We start from the raw sequence: 19778 nt of genomic DNA on the forward strand, positions 1-19778 counted from the left end.
ACATTCCAAAGACGAAATATTGGAGCGGATGGACACGCTCAGTGCCGACCTTAGGGAGCTGGGGGGCCGAATGGAGGAGGCAGAACTGAAAATAGACGAACACGCTGAAACTTTACATAAACATGCAACTCTGCTACAAGAGATGGAACATAAAAATGCGCATTTGGAGTACAAATTAGATGACATTGAGAATCGGGGACGGCGGAACAATCTTTGCTTTCGTGGCGTCCCTGAGGGCGGCGAAATTGAAAATGTAGTGGAGATAGTGCAAAATCTTTGTTCCACCTTGCTGGGCCCTGAGGACGGAGAATCCCGGTGTGAATTGGACAGAGCACACAGAGCACTGGGGGGCGCGAAAGGAGCAACAGACACGTGACATCATCGTGAAGTTCCATAAATATGAGACCAAGGAGAGGGTTTTGGCATCGGCCAGAAAGAATAAGACCTTGGAATACGGAGGAGCTCAGATCCAGGTTTACCAAGACCTGTCGCAATACACCCTCCAGTTAAGAAGGCAGATGAGACCAGCGCTGGAGATCCTGAACAAACATCAAATACAGTATAGATGGGGATTTCCCTTCTCCCTGAATTTTACGTTGAAGGGCACTAAGCATCGGGTGCAAACCCTACAGGAGGCATGGGAGGCCTTGCATGTTGCTGACCTTGTGCCTGCAAAAGCCCCTCCTGGAGCGGTGGCGCCCGCCACAAGGGCGAAACTTCAACGGTGGCAAAGAGTTCCAGAATCACCTAAGAGAAGCAAGCAGAACCGCTGAGCAGGACTGTGTAGGTTCGATGGGGAAGCAGAGACTGTGTTTTCAAAGATCTGGAGAGTGGAGGGTTGTCGTGAGCGCCGGTTTTGACCGGTGGATTGTGAGGCCTGTGATGAAACGGCCTCTAGTCATATCCTTAAGACTTATGTGAAGAAATGAATAGGTAATGACATGAATAGGATGTATATTGAATTATAAGGGAACTGGATGGGGGCTCAAGGTGGGGGAGGAGGGGGAATTAGTGACTGTTTAGATCTGTTAAGAGTGGAGGGGGGGGGGTTGGACTCGGGGCCGGGGACTGTGTGGGAGCTGGGTAACTTCCTCGATTCCCACTTGAGGGTCATAGGCCTCTCATGTGGTGAGAATGACTGGGATGGGGGGAGGGGGGCTTCAAGGGGAAGGGGCGGGAGGGAGAAGGGGAGGACAGGGCTGAGAACAAAGCTGATGTGGTACAGAGGGGTCATGGAAAGATGTTACAGGCTAACCCTGATTAATTAACCAGTGATGGGCACAGATTTAAAGATAATATCCTATAATGTAAAGGGGCTAAATATGCCACAGAAACGACAGAAATTTTATACAGAATTGAAACAGCTTAGGCCACATGTGGCTCTCCTGCAGGAAACACACCTGAGGGGTAGACATGAAAGACTTCTCTCCCATTCAGAGTATCCAGTGGTGTACCACGCCTCAGCAGCAGAATCTAAAAAGGGGGGGAGTAGCGATATTAATCCATGGAGCAGTTGGGGCACAGGTGATTAAGGTAAAGAGGGATCCGGGAGGACGTTATATCTTTTTACATATTAGAATTGAACAGGTGGACCTAACAATTGCATCTATATATGCACCAAATACCGGTCAGGCACATTTCCTTGAGAGAGTTAAAAATTCTTTGGCCACTTTTGCACAGGGCTCCCTTGTCATTGGTGGGGATTTCAATGCTGTGATGGATTCGAAACTAGATCGTACAGGAGTCCCTAGAGCTGAGGGTCAGAAGGACTCAGCGGCATTGAGATCTCTAGCATTATCACTAGGCACATTGGACTTGTGGAGGGTGAAACATCAGAGAGAGCGGGATTATACATTTTACTCACCAGTCCACAACTCCTACTCCCGTATCGATTATATTTTTCTAGATGCCACACTAGTGGAGTGGGGACCTGCAGCGGGGATAGGTAGCATGACCATTTCGGACCATGCCCCAGTGTGGGTAACTTTGCCACATATCAGAGCAGAGCATAAGGATAAAAGATGGTCGTTAAACTTAGGCCTACTGCAGGTAGGGGAAGCGGTGGAAGGCTATAAAAAGATGCTACAAGAATATCTTGAGTTCAATCTGGAATCAGGGCCCCCGCTTAGCACGGTGTGGGATGCGATGAAGGCTGTGTCTCGGGGATACTTTCTGCAATTGGCTAGCAAACAATCCAAGACCCGTAAGGCACAGATAGCGCGTTGTACGGAGGGCATTCGCCGGTTAGAGGCTCAACATAAGGCTAGCGGGTCTGCACGAGTCTTGCGGGAGCTTACTGCACAGCAGGAGCTACTCGATTCTATCTATTCAGAACAACTTGGTCTGTTACAAGCAAAGATAAGAGTGAGCTCTTATGAATTTGCCAATAAGGCGGGGCGTCTCCTAGCCATCAGAATGCGTCGGCAAAAAGCTGAGCGGACTATTTTAAAGGTACGTGAAGTAGGGGGGAGGGATTTGGATAAATCTGAACACATACGTAGGCGGTTTAGGGAATTCTACCAAGAATTGTACGCCCAAGAACTTAACCCCTCTCTGGACTTAGTAGACCAATATTTACAAGGCAGCGAGTTGTCCTCTTTGAGCCATCATCAGCAGGCTTTTTTAGAAGAACCAGTAACCCCCAAGGAAATTCAGGAGGCCATTCGTAGCTTACCATCAAGTAAATCACCTGGGTTGGACGGCTTGCCCAACGAATTTTATAAAAAATTCGCCCCAGAATTAGCTCCCCTTTTAGCAGATTTGTTTAATCAGGTGAGGAGAGGGGGACCTCTGCCGATGTCTATGATGGAGGCATGGATAGCAGTATTACCTAAACCAGGAAAAGATAAGTGCGAATGTGGATCCTATCGACCTATATCGGTCTTAAATGCGGATGTAAAAATCCTGGCCAAGGTGCTGGCAAACCGGCTGGCCCCTATCCTCCCAGTGCTTATTCACCCAGACCAGACAGGCTTTGTCTCATACAGGAAAGCGATGGACAATATTAGGAGAGTGGTGGACATCATGTATCTAGCTAAGCGAAACCAGAAGCCGCTCTGTATTTTAAGCCTCGACGCGGAGAAAGCCTTTGACCGGGTTCACTGGCCCTTTCTGCATAAGGTACTGGAAACCATGGGGTTTGGAATGCAGTTTAGGAGGTGGATTCCGGCTTTCTATGAATCCCCAAGGGCCTGTGTCCGGGTCAATGGTGGAAATTCTGAGATGTTTACGTTATACAGAGGCACCAGACAGGGGTGCCCACTGTCACCCTTGTTGTTTGCCATGGTAATGGAACCCTTTGCAGCCCGAGTGCGCTCGGATCCTAATATCTCTGGAGTCAGAATAGCAGATAGAACCCATAAAATAGCCTTATTCGCTGACGACGTACTGATGCTGATAACACGGCCTTTAACCACCTTTCCACATCTTGAGAGCATAATAGCGGAATACTCTGCAGTATCAGGGTTTAAAGTTAACATGGCCAAATCAGAGGCCCTGAATGTGACGCTTCCTGAGGATGTGGTGGCAACTCTAAAGATCTCCACTCCATTCCGATGGGCTCATAAACAAATCAGGTATTTGGGAGTCAACCTGACTGGGGATTATATGGAGCTCTTTAATGCCAACTATAAGGGTTTGGGTAAAATTATTGCGGAGGACCTAGAGCGTTGGGGAGAATTGGGAATATCATGGTTTGGGCGAATAGCTATTCTTAAAATGAACATACTACCACGCCTACTCTATCTTTTCCAGGTGCTGCCTGTGATGATGCCCAGGCGATTTATAGCGTCCTTACAAGATAAAATGGTGCGGTTCGTCTGGGCCGGAAAGCACCCTAGGTTGGCGAGGTCTCTGTTATACAAGGAGCGGAAGAGGGGGGGGGGCTGGGGGTGCCGAATCTTGCTTGGTACTATAGAGCAGCACAAGGGAAAGCGGCACTCGAATGGCATCAGGATTATCCTGACCGTCAATGGGTGCATATAGAACAACACTCCCTGGGCGAGAAGCCGCTGAGTGCAATTATGTGGTTACCAAAGTCTTTCAGAACTCTGGAGGAGCGAGCCTGCCCCTCTATAACTACAACACTTTATTACTGGGACAGCTTATTCCCTAAGAGACAGTGCATATTGACCCGAGAAACTCCTATAGCCTTTAATCCTCTATTCTTACCAGGTACCACTAAGGGGATATTTACTAAATGGTACGAGACAGGGGTGAGAAATTGGGGTCAAATGTTTGACGGGGACTCATTGCTGTCTTTTCAGGCCTTGAAGGATAGATATCCAGGGGTAGAGGGGGGTGAATTTGCGTATCGTCAATTAGCACATTTTCTCCAGACTAAAGCGGTACGAGAAGTGATGAAACGTCAAACGCTGGAGCTGGAGGAAGTGTGCGAGAAGTTTGCTACCTCTCGAGGCCTGATCAGTCACCTATACCTCATCATAAGTAAGCAAACAATTTGTAGTGAGGAGCACAGGAATAGATGGGAAAAGGAACTGGGCAAGTGCTTGGAAGAGCCTGAATGGGAGAGAATAGAAAGAAGCGTGGTGAGAGTGTCGACACATGTACCCCTGCAGGAGAACGCAGTGAAAGTATTATACAGGTGGTACCTTACACCTGCTCGTTTACAGAGGATATTTCCGTCTTCCTCGGGTATGTGCTGGCGGAGATGTGGCCATAGGGGCACAATGGGGCACATATGGTGGGGTTGTATCAAAATTCGTGCATTTTGGAGAGCGGTCCACTATAGGATGCAGAAATGGTTGGGAGGTACAATACCATGGGCCCCTGAGGTGTTTCTGTTCTCTGCTCGGATTGCAGGCTTAACAGCATGTAAACAGATCCTGGCGAAACATGTAGTGGGAACGGCAAGGGTGGTCGTAGCCTCACACTGGCGAAGGGAGGGGGTTCCCCCAATAACAAAATGGCTTCGCAAACTGAGGTATGTAAGTGAAATGGAGAGACTGATGGCTGAACGCAAAAATCAGATGGGAAAATGGAAATTGGTTTGGAACAATGTCCCCTCTGAAGATCTATCAGTATAGCATGTTGATTATCCGAATGTACCATGACTGTTAATGGTCAGCTGTGTCCTTTTGGAGGGAGGGTGGGTAGTGGGGGGGGGGGGGGGGGGGGGGGATTGTTAGATCGGGGGGAAGGGAAGGGGGAATAAAATGGAATAAAAGATAAAATTTGAAGTTACGCGATGTTAATAATTGAATGATGAAACTGTTACTCACCACAGTGAAGAAACTGTTACTAGATTCTTTGTACTTACAATAGAGTAGCACTTAATTGATGTTTGTGCAATGTAAGTTATGTTATGTTATGTTTCATTGAACAATAAAGACTTCTTTCAAATAAAAAAAAGGATTCAAAGGTCCACATGCCCATGACTAGGGAGTGCGCATTTTTTTTGGTGTGCTCATAAGTACATAAGTAATGCCATACTGGGAAAAGACCAAGAGTCCATCGAGCCCAGCATCTTATCCACGACAGCGGCCAATTCAGGCCAAGGGCACCTGGCAAGCTTCCCAAACGTACAAACATTCTATACATGTTATTCCTGGGATTTTGGATTTTTCCAAGTCCGTTTAGTAGCGGTTTATGGACTTGTCCTTTAGGAAACCGTCCAACCCCCTTTTTAAACTCTGCTAAGCTAACCGCCTTCACCACATTTTCCGGCAATGAATTCCAGAGTTTAATTACACGTTGGGTGAAGAAAAAGTTTCTCCGATTTATTTTAAATTTACTACACTGTAGTTTCATCGCATGCCCCGTAGTCCTAGTATTTTTGGAAAGCGTGAACAGATGCTGCACATCCACCTGTTCCACTCCACTCATTATTTTATATACCTCTATCATGTCTCCCCTCAGCCGTCTCTTCTCCAAGCTGAATAGCCCTAGCCTCCTTAGTCTTTCTTCATTGGGAAGTCGTCCCATCCCAGCTATCATTTTAGTCGCCCTTCGCTGCACATTTTCCAATTCTACTATATCATTCTTGAGATGCGGAATCGACACCCTCTGGAGTTGCGAGGAGAGGAGTCTTTTGAACAGTTTAAAGTGAACAACTTTTTTTTTTTTCCAAGAAGCATTTGGTGTTGGCAGCTGACTAATGGGGGCATGTCTGGGAAACCTGCAGGAGTGAATAAGTGTGACTTGCTTATGTATTTGAGTGTTTGCTTGTGTATCTTACCTTTCCATCATGATTGGCATTCTTGGTACGATTATTATTTTCTTTTGTAAACCACTCTGGTTTGTATTAGAGTGGTATATCAATATTTTAAACTATTAAACTATTTCAAGAGATCAGCTGTAGCTTTTCTCCAAGTCTAATAATTCATGGAGTTTCCTCCAGGAACCTAACATGAGGCTTAAAAAACCTTGGACATAAATTGACCACATTCTCCAAGAACAGATTCCACAGCTGTCTTAGTCATTTCACGAGGTCTGAACAGCTCAGCAGTGGCACAAACCACAAATGGAGAATTTTGCTCAGACTACGACATTCCCTCCGTCTGCACTGTAGTGCTAATTTCAAAAGGAAAAAAAGCAAGAGCTACAAATCCCAAAGCATGCTGGAACAGAAAAACATAAAAAGACGGAAACCCCCAAAACTAAGTCAAAGTCTACAAAAACTGTGAAAAACACACCTGTAAATCTGGACTTCAAATCTAGTAATCCAGGAGGGCCTCTTTCAGATGAAAACGAGCTATGCAATGAAGGAGCATGAGTGAAGGTGAAAGGGGACAGGCTCAGGAGTAATCTAAGGAAATACTTTATGGGAAGGGTGGTGGGTGCACGGAACCACATTCCACAGAAAGGTGGAGCAGAAGAGGACAGCACCTGTATTCAGAAAGCATGGGACAAGCACAGAAAATCTTTAACAGGCAGATGATCAAAAGCCCCATGCTGTTCCAAACAGCATTCTAAAATAGCGCTGGGGCACTATTAGACCTATGATCAGAGATAATGCATGCAAATTTAAGCAGCAGAATTATCTCTGATCATGGGTTAGAAGTGCGGGAGAATTGTGCCTGAGCATGCGCTCAGCACAATCCTCCCGCACTTGTTTGATAGGTCTGGGCTGTCAAAAGCCCAAATCTGTCAAACACAGGGGCTGGAGGTCCAGCAGACCTCCAGTCCCCCCGACGATCCCCTCCCGCCCCCCCCCCCCCAGGTTCAGGAAGGCCTGGAGATCCGGTGGGTCTCCAGCCCCCCGAACCCCTCGGCAAATGGTCTCTGGTGGTCCAGTGGGTGCCAACCAAGCCCCCCCCCCCAGCAACAGGGGGGCTGGACGTTCGCCCCAGCTGGACCGCCGGTCCCCCCTCCCCAACCCCCAGCATTGGCAAGGGTCCCTGTGTGATGGTGTTACTCCATCCGCCACCCGCTCTCCCCCCTGCCTTGGTTGGAGGAGGGATGCAGCCTGCCTCCCTTCGACTCCGCAAATGGCGGCGTCCAGCCCTGCCCAGTGCATCCTGGGATGCGCTGGGCAGGGCAACACACCATATAAGGGCAGTTAAGGACGTCCCATTGCCCATTTTTGACATCCTTAACTGCCCATTGCAGAAAAGTCCAAAATTTGGATGTCCTCAACTGCCCCGTCATAGAAACGTCCACATTTTGGACGTCCTCAACTGCCCTCGCTGGCAGGTTTGCTGTAGGGGGGAATGGGCGCCTGCCAGCATGCAAATGCATGCTGGACAGGGCTCACCATTCCTCCCCAATGATCTGCAGACCCTAACGCCAGCTCAGAGCTGGCGTAGGGTTTGTCACGGCCAGCGACCCAATCTTTGGCGCACTGGACGCTGATCATTGGGGATGAATGCGTTAAGCGCTGATTAGCATGCATTTGCAAGCTACTTGTGCTAAGAGCCCTGTTTAGCATACATTTGCATGCTACTTGCGCTAAGAGCCCTCGAGCGTGTTTCACGCGCTCGAGGGCTCTATCATGGGGCGGTAGCAAACGCCAGCGCTAGTATGGTGCTAACAGCCTCTAGCGCCAGCGTTTGCTTTTGATCATCTGCCTGTGAGAGGAAGGGATAATACAGATTAGGAATTGGTACAGATGGGCAAACTGAATAGGACATATGGTCTTTATCTGCCATCATTTTCTGTTTCAATGTATCACAATACATTTGGCAAATTTTACGTGAATGCACAGTTAGTTAATTGCATATATTAGCTTAGCTTTGACACTGCCATACCACTGACTGAAAATGAGAGGTACATTTTTTAAAAAGCAGACAGACAGTTCAGTTTATTTTCAGCATGATGCAAAGTAGAGAGTTGCACAGGGACAGAAATTTCACCCGTCCCCACTGGAATCTCCTCCATTCCTTCCAGTCCCTTCAAGTAGTCTCCAACACCCCAGCCCGTCCCCTGTACAAAAATAACCAACTTGTGGTAAAATAACTCAACAGTAGCCTATGTTGATAACTTCCCCTCTCAGTGCTCATGGGGATTTCAGTGCCATCAACTACAACCATTAATGTTTTTTTTTTTTTTAGTGCTATTATAATTGCCATGGCACAAGGAAAGGATAGTTAGGCTGACCTAGAAACACACTTCCACAGGAACCTCACAGGACCTGCATTCATCCCCACTGGAGACCCGAGGACCTGAAGGGGATCACAGCGGGAACTGCGGTATTCCCACTAACCCCATTCCCATGCAGCTCTCTACTGCAATGTCTAAAACCGAGGAGGATCTCGGTGTGAAGTGACAGGAGACATCCTGACTCACTCCTTGATCAAAGTGAAGTGAAGGCAAAAATCAAACGCCCCTAAATCCCATCCACAGGTACTAAATTACTGACCCAGTCTATGCAACAGACTGGCAGCTACTTCAGCTGCCAACCGGTTTTTGGAATATAGGTAGAAATAAAACTTTGGGGTCCTTGGGGTAAAGGAGGCAACTGAATGGCAGAGCCGGTGGGGGGGAGGCGGGCCAGATTTCTACAGTCTGTGCCCTGAAAATGGCAGATACAATCAAAGTCGGGTATACACATAAAGTAGCACATATGAGTTTATCTTGTTGGGCAGACTGGATGGACTGTACAGGTCTTTCTCTGCTGTCATCTATTATGTTACTGTGTTGGAAGCATCACTTCCAGCTCCAAACTCCATTTGCAAAAAATTAGACAAAGAAGGAAACAGAAAAAAAAAGAATCCATGCAAGCAAGTGCTAACTGAAGAGGGCAGAATATGCTTAATTATCTGTATTCTTTACTCAAGGCTCAACAACTGTAGTCAATATCTGCACCAGATACACAGGATCCTCTCCAGCTGAAGGCTCCTAGCTCCTCCGATTCTATCTTCAGGATACAGGCATACCCCGAAAGAATGCCCTTGCCCTAATGTTTCATAGCTTCTCTGTTTCCTATGTGAGACCTGTCATAGAACAAAAGGTTATTTTCAGGCACCAATTTTATAAAGTACTAGCAAAAACGGCAGAAATTATTGCCAACATAGGCATGATTTCCAAGTACATGCATTGATTTTTTTTAAAAATGCCATTCTACATGTGCACATGCGCTCTATAACCCTGTACACACTTATTGGCAAAGCAGATACCATCATTGTCAAAGTGCATACTTTTACACCATTCACAATTTTAAATGCTTAAGAGGCCACAACACACGAAAGTGACCTCCAAATGTGTCTTCTAAATTAACCTTCCACCATTCTCCTTTTGTAAAGGAGTGAATTTTACTCCTACTCAGGGCATGTTAGACGTAATCAGAGTCTCTTAAATCTACTGCTAGTGTTCGTCTTAAAAGCCTCCTTCTGGAGTTCATATAGTGAAATACCCTGTTTCCCCGAAAGTAAGACATCCCCTGAAAATAAGACCTAGTAGAGGTTTTCCTGAATTGGTAGATATAAGGCCTCCCCTGAAAGTAAAACCTAGCAAATTTTTGTTTGAAAGCAGGGCCGCCGAGAGCCGGACAAGGCCGCCCCTGGGCCGCCCCCCCCCCCCACCCGAGGTCGCCAGGGCCCCCCCTCCACCGCTCCCGGAACTAACCTTAAATGCCTCCTTTCACCTTCGCAGCAAGCAGCAGCAGTGCAGATCTCTCCTTCCTTCCGTGCCCCGCCCTCGCGGACGTTACGTCAGGTGAGGGCGGGACATGGAAGGAAGGAGTGGCTTGCCCTGCTGCTGCTTGCTGCGAAGGTGAAAGGAGGCGTTTAAGGTTAGTTCCGGGAGCGACAGAGGGCGGGCAGGCCAACCCCAATGTTTCCCTGAAAAATAAGACAGCCCCTGAAAATAAGACCTAGCGCATTTTTGGGGGCAAAAATTAATATAAGACAGTGTCTTATTTTCAGGGAAACACGGTATGTACAAGCAACATACATTTGAATGTTGTCTTTCAACAGTGATGCCTAACGCATGTAGGAGTATTTCTGCAGCAATATGCTCAAACACAGGGGCCGATGCACAAAGCTTTACCATGCTAGTAACGTCTGATTTAGACTAGTTCTAGACAGTTTAGAGTTCACATTATTCAGTGAGTAATGCTCAAAGGGGTTCTGTGTCGATCTTACCGTCTGCAGTAACAAGTCAACGATAATCGTATGCAAACGTATTACAACGAGCTGATTAGTTTTAAAATGAGCAGAGCGACACACGGCCATTTCTGAGCAATGAACAAAAAGGCACACCCACCTTTAACATGCAAAATTCTCCAGATGGCCTAGAGCCGTAATAGCATTACGGTGATTTCTCAGCAGAGTTGTCTGTTGGCATAGCAGAGATGGAAAATGTGGACCGCGTGAGTAAAACATAATGGCGCCACAAACAACCCCCTCCTGCCATTCCAGGACCACCATTCCACCACTATGTTGTTTAAGGAACCCCCTCCCACTCCACCCCTCTCTGCCCCCCCCCCTTCGTAAGAGCCGTCTGTGCCAAGCTGCAGCCCGCAGGACTCCTCCTTTATACACCCTCTGGTGGATAACGTGACAGCCGCCAGCCACTGCAAAGGTTGAGGGCATTAGAGCACTGTAACTCTGCTGTGTGTGCAGCAGCACACGGTTTGCTGCCATCGCACAGTGGGAAAGTACCATTAAATCGCCATGTGTTCCGCCTGAAATAATTGTTCCCTTGCTGAGCTCAGACCTTGCTCAGGTCACAAAGATTTCGAGTTTGATCTTCCCTGCTTTCTCCCACTGCCTCTGCATCACCGGAGCGACAAATCGTGGTTGTGGGTGTTCAGTGACGGTGAGTGCTGACGCTGCCTTCTCCAGAAGCATTGAAAGGGAACAGTGAGTGCTTGCCCCGCTCTGCGAGGAAGATACATCCGTCTGTCACCTTAGCGCACCACGGCAAAATCAAGAACGGGGGAAAGGAGAAGAGAAAGGGACATGGAGAGGGGGATGGGAAGAAGTGGCAGGGGGGTCCTGGAACTCAGATGGGAAGAAGTGGGAGGGGTTTCTGGAACTCAAACAGGGGGGGAAGGGGAGGGGGATATCTTCATTCAAGAAAGCATGAGACAAAGAGAGAGGATCTCTAAGGTAGAGGAAGGGATAGTAGAGGTTAGTATTGGGTATGGTTTCACGGTTTTTATGTTTAAACTGTTTTATTAACGATTATCACAATACAAAGTAGTGTAGAATATGCATATAGCATTGCTTGATATACAAAACAGCATTCTTGCAACATATTCAACTTCGCCAAACACTTTTCGTCCCCATTTTTCTCCCCCCTCCCCCTCTTAACGATTCCTTGGCCCATGTTAACATTAGGTTTTAAATGACTCCTGTTCCTAATATCATACACTTGACTACTTCATTAGGTAAGATAGTGCTTATCACAATGGTTTCACGGTTTTATTCAGGATCAAAATGACCACACAACAAACAGCTGAAAGTCTAAACCAAGTTATCAATCTAGTACATAAGCAAAAAAAAAAAAGAAAATAGTGAGCAAGGCACCATACAGTATAGAACTGAAAAACTGATTATCACATTACCACCTAACCCCTTTTCTTTAGAAACTACAACTGCGATGGCCTGTTGTTTGGACTCTTATGACCCCAGGCCATCTATTGAAACTATTATCTATCATTAAAAGAGTACATGGTACCTGAATATTGGAAAGTGGCTAACATAAGATCTATTTTTAGAGAGGGTTGCAGGGTATGCCTGACATAAGTGCTAACGGGTAGAGACTAATAAAAAGAATAAAATTACAGAACACAGAAACATGATTTAATGGAATAGAGTTAAGATGGATTTAACCAAAAAAAGTTTTGCTTCAATCTGCTCCAAAAGGTGTGGACCTTCTCTGCAGCGCATTCAGACACTATACAAGTATCCCTTGGCTATGGTCAAGCTTAATGGCTCATGCACTGCTGCTTTTGAGTTGTGGAGGGGCACTCGTCAGGGGTGTGCACTCTCCCCATTATTGTTTACTTTATCAACTGAACCTTTGGCAGTTATGATTCGCACATCTTCAGCTATAACTGAAATCCAAATGGAAGGGCTGACCCATAAACTTATGGCAGTTTGCAGATGATATACTTCTTATGTTAACCAACCCCCAAACCTCCCTAAGAGCAATGACCAATATTTTAGACACTTATGGCCAGGTCTCGGGATTTCAGACAAATTTGCAGAAATCAGAAGTACTGAATCCGACTATGCCCCCTGGAGACACCCTTCCTTTTCAATGGACATCCAAAATCTATTCAGTATCTAGGTGTGCAATTGACCAATACAGTAGCAGGGACTTATGAGGCAAATTTTCCTCATAAACTGAAAGAGTTGTTCACAGATCTTGATAGGTGGGAGAGTCTACAGATATCCTGGTTGGGGCAAATTTCGGCTCTTAAGACGACAATCCTCCTGAAGCTGCTTGTACCTATGTCAAGCTATTCCATTACAAGTCCCCCACTCACTCATATTTTGAAGCTCTCAGGCACAAAGCCTTCACTTATATTTGGAAATGCAAGCCCCCTAGAATGGGATGTCGGATTTTGTATCAGTTGAAAGCAGATGGGGGTATGGGGGTGCCTAACTTTGAACTGCATTATCAGACGGTTCTATTGCAGATTGTGGTCCATTGGCAGAAGGATATTGATAATCCATGGACCAGAATGGACGCAAAGGCCTGTGGTCTAGTCCATTATGGGTATTGCCCTGGCTTCCCGTTTCACACTTGAGATATTGGCCACCACAAACCATATCTTAAAGCGCTCCTTTATCCTTATGGGTGACCATACATAAAACAAATTTTTGCACAGAGACAATATCATTTAACCACCCCATACGATATGTTGGTAAATTCGCCCTAGGTCTCCTTGATAAAACATATACACAATGGGGCAACCAAGGCCTACGAACACTGGGGCAGATATGGGTGGAGGGTGAACTCCTGTCATTCTCTGAACTTCAGGAGGAATTTGGGTTGCACACAGGGGACCGTTTTTACTATTTACAGCTCAGAGACTTTATAATGCAAAGAGCAAAAGAGGAGTTAGCTTTGGCTGACGCCTCTTTGGAGCTGGATATGATTTCAGGCACAGGTAGGGGGGATATAACGAGACCGTATCAAGCATTATTAAAAGATGAGGCCCCTGTCCAGAGATATATTGCAAAATGGGAAGATAGTCTGTCACAGACTTACACACCACTCTAGTGGACTAAAATTTCCAAAAATCTATTCAAGATATCAATAGCTACATAACTGGTAGAAAATGGGTACAAGATGTTTTATCCATGGTGCTTATACCCCTATAAAAAGTGGTTTGAATATATAACACAGGGTCTCAGTGCTGGCATAAACGCTGGGAACGAGGGACTTTTTTCATATATGGTGGTCATGTCCAGTGGTGCCAACCTTCTGACAGGCACTGGTCCAGGAATTTAATAATATTTTCTTACCCATCATCTGCCCCACTCAAGCAGACTGCTGCTTACTGAATTATAGAACCCCAGGGATCCCCAAAGACATACTTTTTTTTGTTTGTTACATTTGTACCCCACGCTTTCCCACTCATGGCAGGCTCAATGTGGCAGGCAATGGAGGGTTAAGTGACTTGCCCAGAGTCACAAGGAGCTGCCTGTGCCGGGAATCGAACTCAGTTCCCCAGGACCAAAGTCCACCACCCTAACCACTAGGCCACTCCTCCACTTTCTTTGCTGATGTATATTTTCACTGCAGCCAGAACAATTCTGGCTCAACTGTAGAAACAATCAGTGGTACCACCTTTAGAGAAAGCTTTTCAGAAAGTAGAATATTATTGTTTGATGTCCCAAATGACTGCACAGAAACATGGGCAATTAATTCCACATTGTAAAGTGTGGGACATTGGAAGATGTCTCCATGTCCTCTAAGGTCACTATTAGTAATGTCTCTGTAGCATACTGCCTACTCCATCGATGGTGGTTTTCTTAAGTTTATTACAATGTGGAATGAATGTACTAAAGCTTTTTGATATTAATCACTTGTTTATTACTGTTTAGATATTGCATTTTCATTGCAAAAATAAAACTTAAAAAAATGTTCTGCCAGTTTCATAACTTGGACAAGTACAAAGCAATGTGCACTAGAAAGAATAATCCAAATCACAGCTACCTGATGCTAGGTTCCACATATTTTTTGGGATTTTGCTCACACCTTTTTCAGTAGTAGCTCAAGGTGAGTTACATTCAGGTACATTGATAATTTCCCTGTCCTAGGAGGACTCACAATCTAAGTTTGTACCTGAGACAATAGAGGGTTAAGTGACTTGCCCAAGATCACAAGGAGCAGCAGTGGGATTTGAACCCGCCACCTCTGGATGTCAAGACCAGTAATCTAACCACTACTATCCAGGAAAAGAAGAAGCTGGCATGGATTGATAAAAGAGGCCCTAAATATCTAAAAAGATAAATAAATATAAAAACAAACTTAAATATAAAAAGATCATCTATAAGTGATCTGCACCAAAATCTGGAACTCCATACCGAAAAACATAAAATCCATAAATAACTACCTACAATCCAGAAAACAACTGAAAACACATCTCTTCAAATCACTCCTATGAGAAGGCAACACTTAGTCCAACAGCAAACAGACCACCATCTGAACTACTCTTAATGGACTATTCTGATCAAACTTTCTGATTACACCACACTGCCTCTGATATGTAACCTGTTTACATTAATGCCATTGTAAGCCACATTGAAACTACCAATAGGTGGGAAAATGTGGGATATAAATGCAATAAATAAATAAATATGACGACATAAAATGTAACTATAAATAAAATATCAACATTAATAAAACTGAATGTACAACTAAATGGAGGGCAAAAACAATTACATAAGGTGCCTTCAAGGAAAGGGATTCAGCTGAATAAAATTTAAATAAATGCTCCTTTCCTTAAAGGCCCCTTGTGCTTTTGTTTTTGTGCTACTTTGGCTTCCCTTTCTGGTTTTCTTTTTTTTTTTTTTTCAACTAAATGGAGGAACAGAATGATGGTAAAACTAAAATTATAATTCATAATTATTAAATTATAGAGGAAAAATGTGACAGAACAGTGTGTTTTAATCCTGTAAACTGCCTAAATTAATTCTGAAGTGCACTTTTCTAGTTCGGCCAGCAGGTGGTGCATTTTTTTACGTTAAAGCAGTTATAGAAAAGTGAATGCCCTCTTTTAGTTTCACTCAGTGAAGAAGTGAATCTACAGTACTGTACAGTATACTTTTAAAATTTGTTGACTGGGCTCTGATTGGCCCAGGAGCTAATTTCTTTTGAGCTGTGCTATTTTCCACACCCCCCCCCCCCCCCAGTTTCAGCCCGGGAGAAGAGAAAGCTCTATGCTGAAGCCCTGTAAAAAAAGGAGTTATATGTTATAACCGGTGAGTAGCTATATGTCCTGATCACCCCAGGTACTTTCTAATAAGTAAACAAATGTGATAACTGGTGAGTAGTATATGTCATGATCTCCCCAGGCGCTTTCTAGGAAGTAAATACATGTTTAGTTAGTGTTGTAATTGATCCATATTTCAGTTACCTGTTATTGTTTGCTGATTGCACATTTTTTGTTCATTGTTCAATATATTTTTAAGACAATAAACAATTGTTTATTGCCTCTGCCTGTCTGGACTGATAAAGAATCCCAGTGGTTTGTGTGTTGGGTCTATGAGTGCTTTCTGGGAGCTGTAAGACCACGGAGTGTGGCCCCAGTAACCTAGAAATCACTGGGGATAAGTTGAGAGCGGGAGACTCGCTCAGAGGTGGTTGTGACCAAGTCAGTGAGAAGAGGGCACTAGTGTACAGCACAAACAGCAGATGCAAGTGGATCTGAGCTGTGCTGGGGACAGACCCTCTAAGTGGCCGCTGGGTAACCCCAGGCGGGTGGCTAGGTGTTTCCTGACAAAAAATAACAAATCAAAGACGTAACTCTCATATCAAATAAGTAGAGAGAATCAAATTAAGGCAAAAGACATCATAAGAACTTTAACTTACAACCTTTTAGAAAGACTATAGAAATAGCTCAGCAAAAATAAATCTATGGGATATGATCCCATGGTCAGGCACCCGTGTTAGTGATCTTAATAAATTAATATTGCTGCTAACATAATTTGGATAACTTAAGAGACCAACTTTTATAATACAGCACAAATTGAAGATAAAATGAAACAGACTAGCAAACTACGGATTGTGAATTTATGTCTTTTGGCACATTAGCCCCCAGATTCTAAATGTGGAGGAATAGCCTAGTGGTTCGAGCAGCAGTCTTGATATCCAGAGGTGGCCAGTTCAAATTACTGCTGCTCCTTGTGATCTTGGGCAAGTCACTTAGTCCTCGTACAAAATTAGATTGTGAGCCCTCCAGGGACAGAGAAATGCCCACTGTACCTGAATGTAACTCACCTTGAGCTACTATTGAAAAAGGTGTGAGCAAAATCTATAATAGTAATATGGACAATACGTTGAAATCTTAGGTTCAACGTACAGTGGCAGCCAAAAAAGCAAATAATGTTAGGAATTGGGAAAGGAAAAGAGGATAAAACAAAGAATAGTATAATGCCTCTGTACTGCTCCATGTTGTGACTATATCTTGAGTACTGTGTGCAATTCTGGTCATATCTCAAAAAAGATGTGGTACAATTACAAAAAGGTACAAAGAATGGTGACCAAAACAATTAAGGGGACAGAATAACATATGAGGAAAGGGCTAAAAAAATAAAATAACAAATTAGGGCTCTTCATTTTAGCGAAGACAGCCAAGGGAAGATTATAACAGAAGTCTATAAAACGAGTGGAGCTCAAAAGAGTAAATCAATTTATTTACTTTTCAAAATCTACAAAGACTAGGGGACGCATCATGAAGTTACATAGGGGCTCATTTTCAAAGCACTTAGACTTACAAAGTTCCATAGGATGCCATGTAACTTTTTAAGTCTAAGTGCTTTGAAAATATGCCTCATAGTAATACATTTAAAACAAATAGGAAAAAATAATTAAAATCTGGAAGTCATTGCCAGAGGGTGTGACATAAAACAGTTAGCATAAATAGGCTCAGAAAATGTTTGGACAAATTCCTGGAGATAAAGTACATAAACCATTAAGGTAGAGCTGGGGAAAACCACTGCTGATCCCTGGGAGTAAGTAGCATGGAATTTGTTATTTTGGGGAATTCTGTCAGGTATGGGTGTGACCTGGATTGAGTACTGTCAAACAGGGTGCTGAGCTAGATGGACATTTGGTCTGACCCGGTATGGCAATTCATATGCTCTTTATGGCACCACAGGAGAGGAAGGAGATCTGAATGAGGCTACAGGTCTAGGTAGGGCCAGCTTTAACATTGAGCAACCGTAATTCCGACATGGCCCCACTTCTGTCTTGTTTTTCATTCCTTGACATGCAAATGAGGCCCCTCAATGAGTCTCTTTACATGGCCACACACTCCCACAGGCTGCCTCCACTACCAAAGGAGAAGGAAATAATAATGGGGGAAGGGAGTGGGGACAAAAGCAGCTTCCATGAGGGAAAAAGGAACAGAGAGAAAGGGAGAAAGAAAAAAAAAACAGAAGGGGCATAAAGAAAATATATTAAAGTACTCACTGCTGAAAGAAAAATAAAGGGAAAGAGAGACTCCTGTGACAGAAATAACAAAAGGAATACAAGGAAAGACAGTAAGCCTGATAAAGACAGAGAATAACTTAGGTTCATACTATTCAAGACTATTCCAAGCCTGGACCTAAGAGCAATTTTAAATTGAGGTCAGAATTAAATGGATGAGAAATGTAGTTTAGCCACAATGGGCACTGATAAGATCTCTACAATGAGATTCAGAGACCATCTGTATCATTGTTTTGACCAGGCTATAATCTATGCAACCCTTTTGCTGAGAGATCCACCCAGTTACCGTTATCAACGTGTGAAAACACAAGAGGATGCAACATTTTTAATTTAGTCAACTTGAAAAACGATTTTCAACTGCCAAGCTATAGTCAATTTAAGCATGGAAATATGGTCGCCCATTATGAGATGGAAGGCCCAAAGTATAGGGTTTATTGTCATAGGAAGTATATAATATCTCCTATCAACTAAGTCCTGGGGTAAACTTTGAAGACTACAGAGTCTCCCATTTTTTTGTGGCTTGAACTTCTGGGACTATCTCAATTTTTTGAGGGCTCAGGAATAGGCTGACTTTAAAGAAAAAAACGATAGATTAAAAAAAAACCAAAGCATCGTCTTCATCTCCATGATCCAGTGCAATTTCTTGGTTCTTTTTATATACTTTTGGACAGTGACCAACAGAGCGAGGAGTCGCTGTCCAAACAGCAACGTGTACCTAGCAGTTTCCAAATCTGGAACTACAATGGGCCCCGAGACCCCTTCAGTTAATGCAGCAGACGAGCAACACCGGAGGGTCCCGGGGGGGGGGGGGGGGGAGGGGAGAATTAGCTGACAATGCATTTCGCTTTCCAGAGAAGGAGTGATGCGCTTATGTTCTCTGCACAGGGATAGTTGCAAGACTGGCTACTCACCTTCACGCGCACTCGCACCACCTCCCTCTCCTCTTCCTCCGCCGCCGGGGTCCCCGCCGCCGACATCCTGCAGCAGCTGCCGCCGCTCTCCGCCTCAACACCGCTGCCCGCCTCCTCCTCCTCGCGCGTTGTCTCTCTCGTTCCGAGTGGTGGAAAGTACAGCTTGCAATTGGCTGGTGGGATGCTGCCAGCTCGCAGCCGGTGAGAAGTACGTTCTGTTTATTCTTTTTTTTTTTTTTTTGCCTCCCAAGTCCCAATCCAGCCGCCCGCTCAATAAGTCTGCTTTACCGTTCACTTCCTCCCGGCTTGCGGCCGGCCCAGCTCCACCTTCGTTCTCGAATCCCTCACATCCGGGAGTGACGTCATAGCATGACTTCATCCTTTCTTTCTTTCTCCTACCACCGCCCTCGCCCCAACCCACGCACCCACCCAAGGGTCTTCCGCGTGTATCCAATCAGGAGGAAGCGGGTGGGCGGGATGAATACAAATCCAGTCGATGTGTACCGGCGGCCACGTGGTTCTTCTTGTGTGATGTGAATTCTAGCCGCTAGTTAGGGAGCAGTAGCTTTGCGGGTCCAGCCGTGAACTGCAACAGCCCTTCCCGATCGCATGCGGGGAGTTCTAGTTTTCTTGCTCCGATGATTCTCAATAGAAGTCGTATACAGTTCAGTGACTTCCACAATCAGGGGTTAGAAGAAGAGCTAGGGGCTGACGTCATACCGCATGGCTTGTAAGCCTCTCGCCCATTCTTTGCACGCGAATGCAGTAAACAAATTGTACTAAGATAGGGTGTAT

General features: G+C 45.0%; 1 protein-coding gene across 1 annotated transcript in view; it reads right to left on the reverse strand.

Annotated features, from left to right (window-relative positions):
- LOC115459671 (TBC1 domain family member 25-like) overlaps nucleotides 1–19169 on the reverse strand; it is a 45100-nt gene extending 25931 nt beyond the window's left edge. Inside the window, 1 exon segment of the mRNA XM_030189479.1 lies at nucleotides 18984–19169. Coding sequence (XP_030045339.1) covers nucleotides 18984–19049 — 66 coding nt within the window. The 5' untranslated portion in view covers nucleotides 19050–19169.
- Nucleotides 19170–19778: the final 609 nt, after the last annotated feature.

This window comes from Microcaecilia unicolor, unplaced genomic scaffold, assembly GCF_901765095.1.
Source record: "Microcaecilia unicolor unplaced genomic scaffold, aMicUni1.1, whole genome shotgun sequence".
Taxonomy (NCBI): Eukaryota; Metazoa; Chordata; class Amphibia; order Gymnophiona; family Siphonopidae; genus Microcaecilia; species Microcaecilia unicolor.